Raw genomic sequence first — 19,038 nt, 5'->3', positions numbered from 1 at the left:
AGCTACAATCTACTTTTCTCGAAAGCTGCTGCCGCTGTTGCTCGAAGAGCGAGAGTCGAAGATTATAACAGCTGGATGAGCCAGATGATTTTGATGAAATTGCGAGAGCCGATCTTTGGCTTTTCGAAGTCGATTCCGAGGATATTATCGAAGACTGTTCGTTTTCTGATACATACTTCGCAACAAGGAATCGCAAAATTTCGAGCAGAGACATAGCGACGCCCGTTGCATTAGCGGAGCTGTACATAACGAGGAAAAACGATTTAATTCGCCCATTCGCGAATCCGCAAGTTCTCTCGCCGAGCAAAACACGATTATTATTCCAGCCTCAAGATGAAATCCACTGGGCGTATTATCAGCAGAAAAACAAGCAGTCTCATTAACTACATACGCGAGGGGGGAGAAGGAAAAAAGCTCCGGTTCATTAGTATAAATCTCGAAGCGCTCGCTGCTGTTTTCATTATCGTTCCGCGCTGCTCTCTCTGTCTCTCTCTCTCTCTCTCTCTCTCTCTCTCACTCGGCGCTGAAATGGCAGGCGCGTGAAAATTCCAGGGTATATAGCGAGAATCTCGAATTATCCAACGCGTTGCGAGTGTGTGTGTTGACGACGGTATAGCGCCAATGGCCTGGTGCTTAAAGCGCGGCCGCGACGACGAGGGCGTAAAAAGGGCGGCATAGTGCGTTTCTTGCGAGGAGCGGGGCGGAAACGTTCGAGGTATCCGCTGAAAATCAAGAGATAAAAGTGGGAGATAGAGGCTGCTGGGATTTTTGAGGAGGAAGCTTTTGTGGTAAATTTTTGAAATTGAATAACGAACGTACAACTGATCGAAGATACCGCGTAAGAAGAGTAAAAGCTCACGCAGCTTTACGATCTTCGCTTCGATTGTATATATGTCTCGATAAATTTCACGCGAATACGAAGTCCACTCCTTCTTATGGAATATAATACCATCAAGCGGTCATACCCTTAATATATTATTGAAAAAAGAAAGAAAAATAAACGAGGCGCACAACGCCGGCGTATTAATATATATCCAAGATCATTCCCTCCTCTCCCGCGGCCGTATCCCCTCGCCCCATAGGAAAAAGATACATTATAATTTCCCATAAAACGCTTTACGATGACAAAACGTCCCTGAACTGCGTACCCGCTCGCGTCGCAGTAGTATAAGTATAGTCGTAGGCGATCTCGCAATAAAATCTTCTCTCTCGCGCGCAGCCTATACGCGCATATTTGTATAAAAGGCGCACGACGAGTCTGCACGTGTGCGAATGATATGCAGCGACACACCAGACGTAATTTCCGCTGCGCCTCGTATGCATGCTTTTACGCGCTTCTCCCTCCCTCTCTGTGTTTTTTCGCGCTGAGATTTCCTTCGAGCTCGTGTGTGTGGGTTTTACGTTCGCAGGGATTTTTATGTCCCTGCGAGGATGAATAATTATTGCGCAGCGGGAGAAAACGGTTAGAGAAACGCTCAGGGTTTTAAGGCGACGGTTATGGGCCGCGATTAATCTTTATAGTGGAATTTCAATCGAGGAGAGGGAATTTGGCGAATGCGCGCGCGCGACTTGCGAACAGAGAGAGATAGAGGAATTCTCGGGGTTTTAGTTCGCGCTCTTTCTCTCTTTCTCTCTCTCTCTCTCTCTCTCTCTCTCTCTCTCTCTCTCTCTCTCTCTCTCTCTCTCTCTCTCTCTCTCTCTCTCTCTCTCTCTCTCTCTCTCTCTCCTCTCTCTCTCTCTCTCTCTCTCTCTCTCTCTCTCTCTCTCTCTCTCTCTCTCTCTCTCTCTCTCTCTCTCTCTCTCTCTCTCTCTCTCTGAGCGCTAGCTGTTTTAATGCTGCGCCGCGTATACTGCTGCGCGCGATGTATTTGAATTTTCTCTTTCTCGCTACTCCGTTTTATCTTTTGAGCGTTTAATTCTGAGAATTTTCTAAGCTATTTCCAAGGGAAACTCCTGCGCGTTCATTGGATTGTAATATGTACGGCTGCGCTCGGTTCGATCGAAACGCTGCATACGGCCGTGTTTGTTTCGCTGGAATGGGTTAACGCTGCAAGTGGATAGAGAAGAGAATAGTCAGACGAGCCGTCGTCTGCTGCGATACGCTTCGAATGAATCTGACTTACTTGCTTACTTCTGTCTTCTCATATGCATTGCAGGTCATCGTACAGCTGTAGCATTGATCGTGAAATGAAATGAAAGTACTGAATTAAAAAATGAATTTTTACAATAACGGAAGAAAGTAAAATATTGAACCATCTCACAAAGTGCAATTCCAGAGAAAATCAATACCATCGAATCGCGTACAAAACAACAAAAGAAATTCACATCCGCAGTAGGACGATAAACGTTCTCGGTTTATCCTGCTTCACTGCGGCCAAACGAAACAAACGGCATTGATAGTAGCCGTTTATACTTGCCGGGATAATCATGTGTGTATGTGTGTGTATTTGTACATATAGGATTAGGAGAGATGAAATGTCGGGTATAGTTGAGGGGAAAAAATAAGAATGAAATGAAGTAAGCATGAGACGATAGCCGTCATTTTCAACAGGAACGTACGTTTATTTAGCGCTGAGCAGAAATACAAGCTATTCATGAACAACGAGCTTACAGAGCCCCTCTTCCCTCGAAAGTTTTCGCATTTTTCGCGGCAGCCGTATTCTATTCGCAAGAATCGCGCAGGTGAGCAATATATGTAGACTAAAAACAGACAATGAAAAATGAAGAACGACGATGATAATAACAGTAATCGGCGCTCAGACGTAATTATATGGATGATGATGATAACGGTATCGTAAGGACGCAGCTGTAATTATACAACGCTTTCTATAATGTACAATGAATCTCGTGTATACACACTGATACAGTAATGCTATATCATCAGGAAATGAATACGCCCGTGTATTGTATACTGCATGTACATCTACAATGTATTTATTTATTTACTCTGCATACGCCTCTCGCTATTGACCCGTAATATTCTCAAAAAATAACGACGTCTCAACCGTTTCCTGGTTCTCTATACTTCGCTGAGAAGAGACTTAGAAGGGGCGGTCGTCGTGTGCATTTTTCCTTTTGTGTTTATCCGCTCTCTGTGTGTGAGTCTGTGCATGAGTGTGTTTATCTTCATAAATAATATAAGAGCCATTCAGAAGCGAGCGAGAGAGGGAGAAAAGGAAAAAAGGAAAGAGCGAATAAAGGCGCGGCTTTCAGCCGCTTTGTTCCCTCTCTTAATTTCTTCTTTCTTTGCCTTCGTTCTTTCACCCTCCCTTTTTCTACGTGTGTGTACGTATGAATCCTCGTGGCATTCTTCGCGAATTCTACATTTTTCTCTATACCCTAATTTTTTCCTCTACGTCTCTTCCTTTCCTTTCGTTCTTTTCCGGAGAGAAAAACTCGTTTTTCTTTTGCTGACGCGAGATGATCGCTTGTGGCTCCTGAAAGAAAATACGATGTGTAATATTTAAGTGTACAGTGTAAGAATGATACTTATATAGTGGAAAGTAAATATCGAAGGTAAAAAATAAACGTCGATTCAGTGACTGGTTGTTTTTTGTTGTAAATTTCACATTTATTAACAAAACAAAAAATTACACTTAAACTTAGATATTGTACATCAATTTTTATATAAATTCCATAAGAAAAGAAATCAGCACTGTGTCGCATCGTACAAAAGCAACGAATCTTTCGTAATAATCATACATTCTCAAAAATTTTGTCCCCTGGCTCTTATATTTTTGCTACTATTTATCCTTCGTACATTCTCTCTGTCTCTCTCTCTCTCTCTCTCTCTCTCTCTCTCTCTCTCTCTCTCTCTCTCTCTCTCTCTCGCTTAAATGCATAAATGGGTGAAAGCTCGCCCTCTCTCCCACTCGCACTGTACACACAGACGAGAATGCGAAAAATTACGACGCTCGCTCGAGGATACGGCGCTGCCGCGCTTATAATATGAAAAACAACAAGTTAGAGAAACTCATATACATGCGTGTGTGTGTCGTCACATACGAAAACAACAGATGGAGAAAGGGACATCGCTCTGTCTGGGGTAACGAACATTATGATTATTAGTAATTTTTTATTTAATACATATTTTTTTGCAGTAGTCGAAATGGAAAGAAATTGCAAGTTTTATTAACGTTATTACAGTCGATATCTAAAAAATCTTGTATTTGTGTACACCTTGCACTTTTAGCACTCGAAGCTTCTTCGGACAGGAAAGAAACACGCGCGCTGTACGCCTACACACATTTTTTCGTATTTTTTTAAAACATTTTCTTGTCAAATGTCGCATACTTTTCGTCACCCTCGACAATTCGTTCACGCTCATATATGCACAAGCATCCAAGAGGAAGAAAAAGCTTCGTTCGTTCGTTGTTTTCGTATATTTCAGTTGTTATTTTGTAATGTTTTTTTTACGTTTTTCTCTTTTCTAATGGAATATTCGGAAAAAAGTAATACCGTAAAAACGGACACCCCGGAATTGTTCTCACACATCTTTCTCTCGCACGCGTATACACACACATACACTATAATCTTATACTCTGTTCGCCCTCCCCGCTCATTTACATTAATATTTTTTCTTTCTAACCTTTTTCTTTCCTTTCGTAACGCTTTTTCGCGGTCTTACACTTAGGGTTCTCGAAGGTAGGTAAGACGACTCGCGAAGGAATTTTTCAAAGCTTTTTTTCTGTACTTTTTTATCATTACATTTTTTTTCTTTAATTCTCTAACTAATGCAACTTCTCAACAATGTCTATCATTCCGCGTGCTATACGTAATTACGATTCAATCGCCGCGAATTCGAGCAATCTCTCGCTTATCTCGCTCTATCCAAAAAACCGTGTCTGTATGAGAAAGAAAAAAGAAAGAAACAAAAGTATATACGCGAACGTGATCGTGTCGCTGCGATGAGAATATTATTATTTTTTTTTCGTCTTTTAATATTCATGAAAAGCTTCTCGAAGCGGCGAACAAAACTGCATGGAGATTTTTGCAATCTCTTTGTTTCGTTTTCTTCCAGCATGTCATTCAGAAAGCGCGTCACGTATCGCTAATATTTACAGAGAAACAATATATAATATGTAATAATCATACAGATAAGACTTCATTTTTTTCCTTACAAAGGTATTTATATCATATATAATACGCAATACACGAAGAAACAGCGGAGTGTGTGTTCGTGAACTTAAAATCTTCATTTTTCTTTCATAAAAAAATAATCCTGTACTTTAAAAACGACTTTGTCTTATTTTTCAATTATAAATAATAAAGTAAAACGACATCGAAGCTTCAAAAGCGAGCTTACAATAATAGATATAACCTTCCTTCTCTCTCTCTCTCTCTCTCTCTCTCTCTCTCTCTCTCTCTCTCTCTTATTTTTCTTTTAATTCTCTTACGAAATAATCATCATATATATATCAACATCATCGCTATGTACAATTTGCACCGACCCACTTTTTTTATCTTCTTTTACTCTCATTTTTATTCTTCTACTCGCCTCAGTTCCTCGCAATATTTTCGCTTTCCCCTATTTTTGTTCGTTCGCTTTCATTCGCATATATTCTCCTCGCTATAAAGAAATTCCTTTATCGTGCACTCTTAAAAACGAATAATCACCGAAGAAATGCGGAAGAACGTATTTGGCGTCGGTTGACAATAATAATTTTTCTCTCATCTTCTCTCTCTCTCTCTCTCTCTCTCTCTCTTTCTTTCTCCTCCCTCGCTCTATCTCTTCGTCTATCTCGCCTCTTTTAATTCCTCGCGCTAATAACAGCTTAATGAATTTTTTCGTAATTTTTTATTTCATTTTCTTTTTTATTAAAGTCGTATAATAATTAATCATTGATCTTACAAGCGACAAGAGGTTTTCTTTACTTAGCTAAGCTTACTTACAATTAATTTATCATCTAATTAATTTATTTGTACAATTAAACAGCTTAGAGTGGTAATACAGAATTGATAACGAGTTAATAATAATGAGAATTACAATAATAATCGTATAATATAATTAATTAATAATTAATAATGACAATGACAATAATAAGCGTTAGCCCTAGTCAATAATTTATGTAAAAATCATATAATCTGAATATATTCAACTTGTATCCCTTGCTTCAATAATCACACTCACTTCCTTTTTCTATATCTCTTAAAATTTTTTTTTCTATTTTCCTATAGACATTCAAAAATTTGATTTTATTTTTTTTTCTATTCATCTCTTTCTCTCTCTTCCCATCTATCTTTGCGCGCTCTTTGCTTATTACACACAACACGCACTAAAGTTTCACATATACTTCTATGTCACTCGCACTTGCGCTCTTCAGTTGCACACATTACAAATGCTTAATAAGAATCGTGGAGACAGTCTCCTACTGCGAGAACACTTTTTTTCTACTCTGGTTTTCTTATGCAAAAAACTCGGAGAAAGGATCATCACCTCGATATAGTTTCCTCTCTTTCAACTATTATTGGTTTCCGCTCTGTGTGTGTTTGCCTTCTTTTTCGTTTGCTCTCCTCCCCCACACGACGAAGATCACGGGAAGTTGCAGAGAAACAAAAGAGAATAGCGCTACTATTTAAAAACAACGATTACATGCACGCGTCGCGCGAGTTTTACTCTTTAATTAATAATAATATACAATAATACAATCATATACATCCTATTGAATAGAAGTAACATAAAAAAAAGAAAACGTATGCGTATAAGATTTAAAAAAGAAAACAACATAAAATATAGTATATAAAATGAATTTTCATCTTTTCTTTTAAACTCGGAAAACATCGCTATGGAATAAACAATGTTGTACGAATCTTTGGTAGGTGACTTTAAAAGATCGCGTCGTCTGCGCGCTTGAACTTTACTGTGATCCATCATCATATGCTCACCTGCGGTGTGCTTTCGCCAAGCGTTATCGATAAAATACATCGGATTTGTCGGGATAAATCGCTAAAAAGAATCAGTGGACGTATAGAAAAAGGAGAAAAAAATCGGCTCATGCATCGGAGACAGGGATCGAGAAAGAGTAGTGTATACAATATTTAATGAATAAATCTGCTGCTACGCTTTTTATCGCGGGACCTTACGTGAGAAGAAATGCGCAAGCTATCACTTTTCTGTTGTGTTTTTTAGTCCATCTCGCTCGATTGTTCATAATTTTTTTTTTCATAAGTTTTGCGTTCAAGCTAGTAGCAAACTCGGTTTTGCGCGTATTTTGTCTGTTTTCCGCTAAAAATGTTTGTTCGTAGTGTTATTTTGTTGTTTCGCTTTAGTGCCAGTGAATAGGCCTTGCGCGTATACATATGCACTCGAAACTCCTTATTCACCTGTGCTCTCTGAATAGACAATCATCATACGTGAAACTGGTACACCTCAATTCCTTGTTTCGTTTCTCTACTTTTTGTGCTTGAATCCGACGGCGAGACTCCTAAACAACCATTTTTATAATACTGAATTCCACGGCCGCTTTATAAACATGATCAGCGCGTTATCGTAACTGTGCTCGATGACGTGCATTACGATACGAAAGTAATAATTGTTACGAGGATCGAAAAAAGAGTTGTTACGAGGATCGAAAGAAGAGAGATTAAACCCGTTGCGATAAAAAATGAAACAGTAATAATACGCAGGATGGAAAAAAATACCGATAAAAAAATAAAACATCTGTCGAGGTCTTTCCCGCGACTAAAAGTAGAGGAAAAAAGCAAAGTAACGAAATAAATAGTTCGAAAGATATAAAAAAAAAAATCGGCCCCCGCGAGAGCCCGAAGTCGTAAAAAGTTGCGCGCGATATAAAAGAAGCTTGGCTTTTTGATCCCCGGACGCGCGAGCGCCTAGCGGCATCACGAAACGCGTAAAGGGAATTAAGGGGTAATTTACAGTAAAAAGAAGGGATGGCGTTCGGTTATTACATCGGAAACGGCGAGATGTGTGTCCGGCTCCTTTCTTCTTTCTCCAAGGAAGAACTTCCCGCTCGAGATGATCGATACACACACACGCGGCTCCGACGATGCGAGAAAAAGGAGCGACGTATAAAATAGTGTATACAAGCGAAAGGAGTGGCTGAGTGTGCGTGTGTGTGTGTGTGGTTAAAGAGAGGAGGATCGTTACCGCCTGGAATGACTCGTCGATGGACGCACTCAGAGAAGTTATCCTCAAATTAAAGTGCAAGTGTCGAGAACGCAAAGGCGATGCAGTCGTTTCTTTTTTATTGTATCAATTTGTAAATGTATCAAACGCTACTCTTTTGTAATGAAAGCTACGTTTTGGCACAAGAGAGAATCTTTGAAGTTTAATCTTTGAATGCACGATCGACGAACCAGAGGACGAGGAGGTAACACGGTTATAGATGGACGAAACGATGTGGGAGAAGATATAACGACTTGAATATACATAGGGATAGAAGATTAAAGTGTGATGATGGTTGCGGTGCAGCGAAGCTCGCGAACATAATCTTACCATCAGCGTCTCTTGATTTTCACTCTTTGTTAGTTAGATAGAATCCCCTCTATATTACGCGTTTGATTTTTTTTGTATTTCTTTGTGTAGCTTTAAATTAGTGTCTTTTTTCTAAATTATTTTTCGTTGCACGAGGCTCACTTCTTCCCCTTTTGAAAAGGTGTCGCTGCGTCATTTAATATAATAAAGCCCTTTCCTCTCCCTTTTGCACACATGGTTATCAATAATCATTTACTTTTTGTTATTTTTTTTTTCTTTATCATATTTCTGTTTTGTTTCTATTCTGTTAGTACAAAATTACATACTCGGTTCGCGCGAAGTCTCCGACGCCGTTATTTGTTTTCTGCTTTGTTTTGCTTCACTCTGTGTATATTGTAATGTAATGTGTCTTTATATTATTTCTTTTCTTTCTTTCTTCATATCTCATTTTAAAACATACGTATAACAAATCACATTATCATACGCCTTTATACCGTTTATTCACAATTATACAAATAGATGATGTATACACAACGAGGTACGGAATTTTCTTTTAGTCGCGGCATATACACGCACGTGTGCGCGAAAGACTATACACGTCGTCCACCGCGCGCATCTATAACGTTTCTTTCTCTCGCAGCTTTTCTCCTATTATCTCTCATTTACTCTGCATTTATTTAATTTCATTATTTTTTTTTATTACGACCCTCTGGATTGCCTGGGACATCGCGAATGAACTACTATAAAGAATCTTAAAGTAATTTCGGTAATAATTTTTTTTCTGAAATCGTCTTAGGCTCTTTCTCGGTGAAAAAGTCTTTTGTTTTATCGATTATCCTCGAGACACGCGGACTCCCAGATATATCCGAAATCCTCGGTCGGATTATTCTCAATCATAGTTTTTCCCCTTCTTTCTATCCATATTTCTCCGTTTTGAACTTCGAAGACAGCTACCGATCGATTTTCCTATAAAACTGCACAATAGATAGTTGCACTTTCCCCGAATACGAAGAAACGAAAGACTGCAGCCGTTGCACGCGCGGCCCTATTTACTTGCTTTATTTTATTTTATTTTATTTTTAATCGATAACTTTACTTTATTTAATCATTTTTTTTATTCATTTAATTTAATTTATTTATTTATATCTCCGCACCCGCTTCGCGTACCACCTCTTTCGGTAATAATAATAATTAATCATTCATCATATCGTCGTCGCGTAGTCGTCATCGAAAAATCGTCGTGTCGCGATGATCCTTCGAACGAGAAACGAACGATCGGTTCTTTCTCTCTTTTATTCTTTCCTTATTTCTTTTGTTTTAAAGTGGATTTTGGCTCTATATGTACGCAGGCTAAGAACATATATAGATACGTTTGGATCTGCCATTTATTTTTCTGTCTTATTTATACTTTTAAACGTGTTTTACTTTGCTTTATTTGTTTTCATATATTTAATATTTATCTTTGCATGCCTGTATAAAATTCCTAAAAACACTAGCCTACTATGAAATCGGTGTTTGTTTGTATTTATTTTTTATTCTTCGTATGTATTTGTTTGCATTTATCATCGTAATAATTTTTTTCTCGCTCTATTTTTATTTCTTTGTCGATGGCGTTAATAGTGACTATGTGACTATGTGAGTAGACTGACTCGTTTTGGTTGGAAGATTGTGTGGATGAGCGATCGTCGCCCGATCGCGTAATCGGGGATGATCGCGCACGCCTTTCTTCATTCACCATTACTTTTTTTACTATTCCTGTGGTTCTGTTTTTCTTTTATACATCTTACGATCACGCCTTCTCTCTATCTCTCGCTTTCTCTCTCTCCCTCTCGATATATTATCTATATTTATTTATATATATATATATATATATATATATATATATATATATATATATATATATATATATTACTTTTTTGTTAATTCTGTTTCGTCTGGTTTTAGGCCTCGAAGGTACGAGAACCGACGCACGTTGGCGTTGCCCTGTTTCCATCATTTCAGTTTGCTCAGTGTTTTTAAGTTATATAACCTTCCGCGCACGACTACTACACGATACGTAAGAATGACGCGAGTTACAGCGGAATGTCTTCGTGTTTAATCTCACCCTCTACTATGCACTACATGTATACCTCTGTTTGTTCGATGGGTCGACTAAAATAAAGATTAAGAAGAAAAAAACATAGCTCGCACACATTCACGCACATAGTCCACGTTCGCACTGTACGTCTCTCCCTTTTTTGTTTTGTCTATCACGCGTATGGTATACATATACTTATATACGCAAGCACAAAGCACCCGAGACTGCCGCGGAATTATTGATGATCCCACGGGTTCGCGAGCAAGGACTAGCCTCGCCGCTTATTTTCATTTTTTTTTCTTTATAAACTGGCGCGCACGCTCGAATTCACGTTCATTTGGCCACTGAATATTTGTATCTTTTATATTTATTTACTTGTTCTGCATCTAAATTCTTATATACTTCCTTTTGGTTTGCATGATAGCTTGATTATCGGACGATTCGGGCTAGTCTTTTCGGATGATTGATTCGATTTGTTGCACATAGCGCGATCGGTCGTCGCGCCTCTTGCCGATCGTGCGCTCGAAGGGACTCGGAGTCGATTCGTTGTATGCCGATTTCTTTATCCTATGTGCGTTATAAAAACATCTCCTCCGAGCGTAAAACTGCGTGCGAATGGTTCGGGACTGAAAGAATGAAAAGAAAAGCTTTTACGAAAAGAGACAAAAAAATGTTTCTCAAAATCCCTTCGAGCGCGCGATTCCGCGCAAACGCGCGTCCGACTGTCTCTTGTGCGATTCGAAAAACTACCGCATCCATTTCAAAAATCAAAACAAACAGCCCATAAAGATCGCGCTGAAACAGACGGACGCCCAGCAAGAGAGAGAGAGAGAGAGAGAGAGAGAGAGAGAGAGAGAGAGATATAGAGGGTTGAGGCTCGGCATGGCTGCTCGCTTTCATTAAAATTTTAGCGCGTCCCTTTCTCTCTCTCTCTTTCTCTCTCTCTCTCTCTCTCTCTCTCTCTCTCTCTCTCTCTCTCTCTCTCTCTCCCCCTTTCGGCAAGAAGCGCAAAACCGCGTGCACCCCGATAATATGTGTATGTGTGAGTGTGTGACGTTTGGCACCGCTTTGGGCTTTGAAAATTGCTTCTATTGTCGCTCCGCTATAAATGATTGTGTCAACACGCGAGCGCAGCCCGGAACAATGTCATCTACGTGTAAAAGAACAATAGAAAAATTCTTTGCTTCGCGTTGTTCCTTGCTTTTTTCGTCCGCAGCGTGTCTGTATGTGCGCGTCGCTCTTCTCTCTCTCTCTCTCTCTCTCTCTCTCTCTCTCTCTCTCTCTCTCTCTCTCTCATCCCTCTTTGTTCCACTAACCTTTTATATCCTCTGCAGCCACCTGCGCAGCTTCTGTCTCGCTCTAATCCAGCCCTCTTTCTCTCTCGTTCTCTCTCGCTCACTCACTGTATTTATATAAAAAAGACTCGAAATCCTAGCTAATTGTCATTCTCACTGTGTGTTGCGCGTAGTATAACGTGTATTATAATATACGAGCCGCCGTGGGGATTGTTACACGGGAGAGAAATGCTCGCCTCTCTCGCGTCGCGTTTGAAAATTTCGAGCGAGGAGGTCTTTGCACTGTCTCTCTTTCTCCGGCGAACGCATTCTCGTAAGTGCATAGCGCGACGCGCGTTTGGCATATATCTCTCGCTCCCCAGCTCTCGCAAATTGGACGCGAAGACACTCTCGCGCAGCTCTCGCACTCTCTCTCTCTCTCTCTCTCTCTCTCTCTCTCTCTCTATTATAGCATCGTCTTGACGAGTCTCTCTGCTCAGCAGCGCGACTTGTATTGGCAGTGATTGACGCTCCCGCAAAGTCGACGCGGCTCGCGCGTTCGCCTTCCGTCAACATCTGATCGGCTGCGACCGCGTATGTCTCTGTCGGAGGGATACACACAACAAAGAGTTATCATCGTAATCATCATTTCGTCCTAGCTACTTGTGTTTTGTTTATTTTTTTTCTCTGCTCTGCTCTAGATAGTTAAATCTGAATATCGCTCTCTCTCTCTCTTCAGCTACAATGGAGATACATAACAGAAACACACGATTTTCGAAGAACAACAATCCATCACATTAGCAGGATCGCGCGCGCGCTTTTGAGCTTGCTTTGGCTCGCTTACTCTTTTACTCTCTCTCTCTCTCTCTCATTCTCTCTCTCTCTCTCTCTCTCTCTCTCTCTCTCTCTCTCTCTCTCTGACGGTATAGCCAAAATATCATCAGCTATAATTATTATTATTACATAATAACACACACGTAATTGCAAACACATGCACACATACACACATCTCGCGGTACATTGCGCGTCTTCTGGTTCTCGGCCTGCGTCGACCTCGAACTCGACTCTCTCGCGCTATATAGCTCGGTACAACGCAGACGCGTGGCATCGCGTATGAACCCGTGAATAACTCCTGGGGCTGCTGCTGCTGCTACTAGTCATCGTCGTCGTTAGTCGAGGTCGTCGAGCTTGCATGTGGGGGAAGGATGCTGCTGCTGCTGCTGTTGCTGCTGGCAGAGACGCGTTAGACGTGTCTCTTCATGTGGAGGGCGAGGTGGTCGCTGCGCGAGAAGCAGCGGTCGCAGTGCCGGCACTTGAACGGCTTGGCACCGGTGTGCTTGCGATAGTGGCGCGTCAGCTCGTCCGAGCGAGCGAATCGCCACTCGCAGCCCTCCCAGCTGCACTTGTATGGCTTCTCTCCTGTGAACATTAAATCAGATGGATGCTCGGTTTTAGTATTGCATTCGAGTTGCCTACGATTATTTTGATATCGAGAGAGGCGTGATCGAAATGGGTCAGTTATAGAGAAATACTTTGAATTCAAAACAAAAAAATATACAAGGGCTTGATAGACACCAGCTCGTAAAACGCAAGCCGAACTCCGGGAGTATACTCAAGTTTTTCGCTGCAACGGCATATTATATCTCCGTGACTCCAAAGAGCATTATTAAGCCGTAAATAATCCATTTCGACATTGTGGAAGGCCGCTGACGTTGATGAGGCCGAGTGCTAAGAGAGCGAGAGAGAGTGAGAGAGACAATGCAGATAGAGAGAGAGAGAGAGAGAGAGAGTCGGGGTCACCACCTGTGGCGCGACGTTACTGCCTCGCTTAACAAGCCGAGGGAACTCGAGCCTCCTCCTCTCTCTCCCTCTTGCTCTATACGTGTGTGTGTATATGTATGGCTCTGAAAGCTCGAGGCTAATGCGGGGACGTGGCGCGCGCAGGCTATATAGGAAAGAGAGAAAACCGCATATCGCTCATCGAGCTCGTAATAACAAACGCGGTTAGCCCGAGATTGACTTCTGCCTCGAGCAGGCTCTGGCTTTTAGGCAGGGCAACGAGAGGGAGAGAGAGAGGACGAGGAGAGAGAGCAGGAGGATGAATGTACACCGGACGCATTTTCAATTAGCTCCGAGGGACAAGCGATGACGTTCGCGAGAGAGCGAGAGAGAGAGAGAGATAGAGAGAGAGAGAGAGAGAGAGAGAGAGAGAGAGAGAGAGAGAGAGAGAGAGATGGATTTACAGCTGAGGTTCGATCATAGGATTCGATTCTTTTATTCCGATAGCTTGATGGCTCGTCGGATTGAGAACTGTGGGTTGGCTCTGCGCTCCTATGCGGAGATGGATATGGCTTGATGGATTGTAATTATGGACAATGTCAGCTTCTGCTGCTGCTGCTATTAGTACTAAGCGAATAACGTACATGCATTAATTCGAGCGTCTGACCAAACGAGATCGTTTCTACTGATTTTTCGGAATACAGCGTGCGACAGATGCAATCAGCGTTGAAGCACTTTGCCGGAACGAATTTTATGAATTTTTCAACGAGAGCAAACTTTGTTACGGCAGTAAACTTCGATATTATTTCAGAAAAGCGCTAATGAAACAATCGATTACGCGCAACTCGACTGCATAACGAAGCTCTGGTCGCGTATACGGTAAAATCGATTATTCACCCCGCCGAGAACTAATAAAATAATTTAAAAAAAAACGCGGGAAAAACAAAAAAGGAAGCTTCTCGGACACGCGCGTAACGAGCCTCGTCAATAACGATCAATTATAACGTTCTTCATGACTTGATCGATGGAATTGCCCTCACCCCTACGGAGAGCGACGCGAGAAGAAAATCGCTTTAAAATAATCGAATTTCCGCAAAAGCGAGCGCGCCCCCTCTTTCTCTCTCGTCGACGCTAAAGTTTAATGAACGCGCTTTGCAAATTAAATTTTTAGTCCCCGCCAAAGTCTTTCGTTCTACGCACACAGAGGCTCGAACTTTTTCGCTGAAATTTTCCAACGGACGCTCATTAAAACTATCCTAAATTCCGCGCGCTATTATCGGCGGAGGGAAAATTCGGCTGTTCGTCTAGGCGCGAAATTTATACACTATAGTATAGCTGGTACAGCCGAAATTGTTTCACGGAAAAATAAGAAGGATAGTCGCAGATGTCAGTCTCTCTCGTGCCGCCGCCGCCTTATTTCCGAGCTCTCTGGCATCTTTCGCTCGCTCGACGGCGACAAATCCGACCCGGACGTGGCGACGCATAAGCAAATCCAACGACGCCGGCAGCAGCCTAAATTCCGGGCACGCGACTCCCCGGAAAATACAACGCGCGAGTGTATACACGTGCATATAAAATAGAGCGTCGGAGAGAGCAAGAGCAGGAGAGATCCCTCTTCTTCTTCTTCTTCTTCTTCTTCTTCTTCTTCTCTCGGAGAAATGCTCGTCTCTTCGGCGCCGAGTCAAAGAGGACGAGCTACTGCTGCTGAATAAATAGCTAGGACAGGACTACGTGGCGCGATAAAAAGCAAGCGCGAGAGGAGAATGAATGTCTGTGTATGCGCGCGCGAAAGGAGAAAATTTTTTAAGGCCGCCGCGAAACGCGTATGAAGTGGTTTAGTACACGCGGTACTTTCTACTTTTTCCTTCTCTCACGAGAGAGCGTGACTAAAGTTTTATACGTCTCGAGGAATTCGCGGCGGAGGAGGTAGAAGGAGAAACTTTTCCATTCTCGTTTTAATTATTACGGCGCGTGATCCTCCCGGACCCTTTCAATTTTTAATTCGCCGCTGCCGGCAATTTCACCCCCGAGCGATATAATAATTTCGTTTAGTAACTGCCGACCGCTCGCGCGCGTCTTTGTTGTCGTCGCACTTGTATCCCCTTTGCGACCACCATCGCGTCTTCTCTCTTAAATGCGTTTTCTCTCTCTGGCTGTGCAGCTTTTTCGCGCCCCGACCCTTTGTGCGGGAACGCCCCCGCACCTAGCTCCCTTATTTTCCGGATCTCAACCCTTTTGTGCGAAAGAGAGAAGGAAAGGGACGGCTTACCGAGCTCGTCTGTTTCTACTATGCGCTAGTCGAGGGCTTTTCTTCGTTTATTCTGGACGACTCTTGGGGGGGGGGGGGAGAGAGAAATGGATAATTTGCACGTTGCGTAATTCACGAGGATGATACGAAATATTTTTTTTCTTTTTGCTAAAAGTTAGTGGACTTAGCGCGCGAGTCGAAACAGCAGCGAATCTCGAGCTCGCTGATTCTCGTCCAAAAATGCAAAGCAACCAGGGCAGTCGTGGAAATTGTCGGAAATTTCACGAGAGAGAAAAAGAGGGATAAAAAAACCGTAAAAGAAAATAACCCGCACATTCCGGTACCGCATGACGCGACTAAAATAATCGAGCGTACACACTACTATATCCTCGTGAGCAAAGCCGCGCGTAGCGTATACTGACTCTCTCGCATAGCCTCCCCCGCATATATATACACACATGGACACACGTGTCGGAGACAGGACGGAAAGAGCCGCAGCCTAGGCTATACACCGAGAGCCGAGGGAGAGACGACTACGGCTTGACTGCTACGGCCGCAGATATAATACAATGTATGCTCGCACGTCGCGCATTTTATCACCGCATAATGGCCCCCGGCGGCGGTTCGTTCAGGCCCGGCCGCTCGCGTAATAAAGCCATATTAAGCAAGACGGCTCACGCGTAATATACGCGCCGCTGTATGGGTATGTGTGTGTGCGTTAACGAGAGCGAGAGAGAACGGGTTTCAGGAGAGGCGGTCAACGTCGGGTCCGGCGCGCGACCAAACGCGCTTTCATGGTTATATGCGACGACGAGTTAAGTGTAGTGGCCGTGCGCACGGGCGTGTGCTATACCCACGGTTGAGGAAAAGATTCTGGGAGAGAGAATTTCGCCGCGGGCGATGTGGCACTGCTGGAGGATAAAGGTGTCGGGAGTGAGGATTTTCCTTTTTCTCTCGTTCTTTTTTTTTTTTTTTTTTTTTTTTGGTATACGGTGGAAAGGCCCTGCTTTTGATATAAGTTACTCTACAGCCGGGGGGAAGGGCTTTTTGAAGTAGTAACGCGGGGATTACAATTATTCTCTTTTTGCAAGCTCTCTCTCTCTCTGCGAAAATTACACGCGCGAATTTCGTAATTAACGAGCTGCCTTCGTTCGAAAAGCGTTGAGTTAGCAACTAATTGATAAAAATATGAAAAATATTACGCGTATTGTCGTACAGCACTCGGCGATTTATTCACGCGCACATCTGTATCGGCATTTTCGCGGCGAGAAGAGAGGAGGTCAAGGGAAAGCCAGGTATAACAGGTATAAAGTTTTACCCCTCGTACTCGTCGACGAGCTTCGCGCGAGGTTATTCGAATCTTTCGGCGAACGACGAGCGTGTTGCGTATAAAACTTTTAGGAGTCGCTTTGATACTTTATAAGCGCGCTTCGTCAAGCGTATAATACCTCTCTTTCTCCCGACTGGCTAAAAAGTAAATGAGCACGTCTCTCTCTCTCTCTCTCTCTCTCCATGTCCGCAGTGGAAAATTAACCGAAAGTTCAATAAGTCAACGAAGCCTATCAAAATTTCACAAGAACAATCATCCGCTCCTCCCTCTCACTCTCCGCAGCGACGAGACTCGCTGAATAATTCTCCGCTCTCCCGCAACTCGTTCGTACCCGTCGCCTTTGCATTTTATTAAGTTTGCGCGCTTCGTCACCGCGATATATAGCGCAACGTGGTGCACCCCCGCGAATTTATGGGATCTCTCTCGACGCGCAGAGAGAAAATCCTGCGTACGCGATGCTCGACATCCCTTCGCTGTTTCGCAAGCTTATTTTCCCTTAGACGACGACGCGAGATCGGAATATCATTTACGCTTCTCTCACTGTGTGTGTGTTTTATTTTTTGTTTTCTTTTTTTTTCGCCAGCTCACTCCGAGAGAGGCGTTAGACAGAGCACGGAGGGATGCTGGCTCGGAAATTTTCTTTGGAATTACCATACTTTTTAAGATTCAGGACGCGAACGCGGCCGCCGCCGCCGAGTGCCTCTCGCGCGCGCGAGATATTTCTCGAGGAAGTGCGCTGTGCTGACGCGTAAATCAATGTTATTTGCTTTGCTTATCGCGATCAATTTAGCCGGGTCTCGTCTCTCCCAATCTGCCTGTGTTCGTGTGTATTTTTCCACAGACGACGTGCGGATTATTGTTTGGAATGTTAATGAGAGATTTATCGATTCGGAGGAAAGATTAAAATCCCAGGGGGTAGATTTACGGCTCGAATTTGAATACGTAACACCCCGCGCACAGCGGTAGAATGAGCCGAAATCACATAACTCGAGCTTTCGCATAAAGAGGAAAATTTTTTGGAAATCTCACGCGCGCGGGAAAAGCGTCGCGGATTGCGGCAGCAAGTTGTACGCGACGCGTAAAGTTTAACGCCGAGACGTCGAGGGAGAGAGAAGAAGCTCGTAACCCAACCGCAGGCGCCTGTGGTTCAACTCTGGGAGAGAGTTTGAATTTGCGGTGGAAGGTAAGAGGATACGCGTTCAATCGCGCTAGCGCGTGGATGCATTCTCTCGGCAACGCGACGACGCATTTATATTTACGCGTCGCGAGCGGTCCGCGCGTGTGCCAGAAATTCTTTTCTGCCCGCGTGTAACCCACTTCTTCACTCTCTCTCTCTCTCTCTCTCTCTCTCTCTCTCTCTCTCTCTCTCTCTCTCTCTCTCTCTCTCTCTCTCTCTCTGTCTGTCTCTCTCTCTCTCTCTCTCTCTCTCTCTCTCTCTCTCTCTCTCTCTCTCTCTCTCTCTCTCTCTCTCTCTCTCTCTCTCTCTCTCTCTCTCTCTCTCTCTCTCTCGCTCGGCGGGGAATATTTATTTATTCCCGCCTCTCGCGAAAGCTCCTTTCATGCGGCCGAAGAAAGGGGCGGAAAGAAGGCATTATTTACGAATCGGAGTCGGCCAACTTCTGCGCGCGCGAGAAACAAACGAAGGAAGCTCGCGCGGATCGAATGAAGCGTATAAACTTTTTATCGGCGCCAAGAGCTGTTTATACTAAGTTTTGCACAATTGCGCACCGCGCTCGCGAGTGCACTCAGCGCTATATAGCGTCTTTCCAAAGGAGAATCGATGCTACTGCTGCGCTATACCGTATAGCTTCTCTCTCTCTCTCTCTCTCTCTCTCTCTCTCTCTCTCTCTCTCTCTCTCTCGCTCTGTTATTGTTACTCTGTATCTCTGCCTCGGG

General features: G+C 43.1%; 1 protein-coding gene across 2 annotated transcripts in view; it reads right to left on the bottom strand.

Annotated features, from left to right (window-relative positions):
• Positions 1-3,744: 3,744 nt before the first annotated feature.
• The window catches only part of LOC100115265 (Krueppel-like factor luna), a 246,031-nt gene continuing 230,737 nt past the window's right edge, over positions 3,745-19,038 (bottom strand). For both annotated transcript variants that reach the window (XM_008210016.4, XM_032595939.1), the window contains one exon: positions 3,745-13,204. In XM_008210016.4, the coding sequence (XP_008208238.1) occupies positions 13,029-13,204 (176 nt within the window). In that variant the 3' untranslated portion in view covers positions 3,745-13,028. The remainder of the gene's footprint in view (positions 13,205-19,038) is intronic.

Source organism: Nasonia vitripennis, chromosome 1, assembly GCF_009193385.2.
Source record: "Nasonia vitripennis strain AsymCx chromosome 1, Nvit_psr_1.1, whole genome shotgun sequence".
Lineage (NCBI taxonomy): Eukaryota > Metazoa > Arthropoda > Insecta > Hymenoptera > Pteromalidae > Nasonia > Nasonia vitripennis.
The sequence above is the reverse complement of the archived record's forward strand: the minus strand, read 5'-3'. Positions and strand labels throughout refer to the sequence as shown.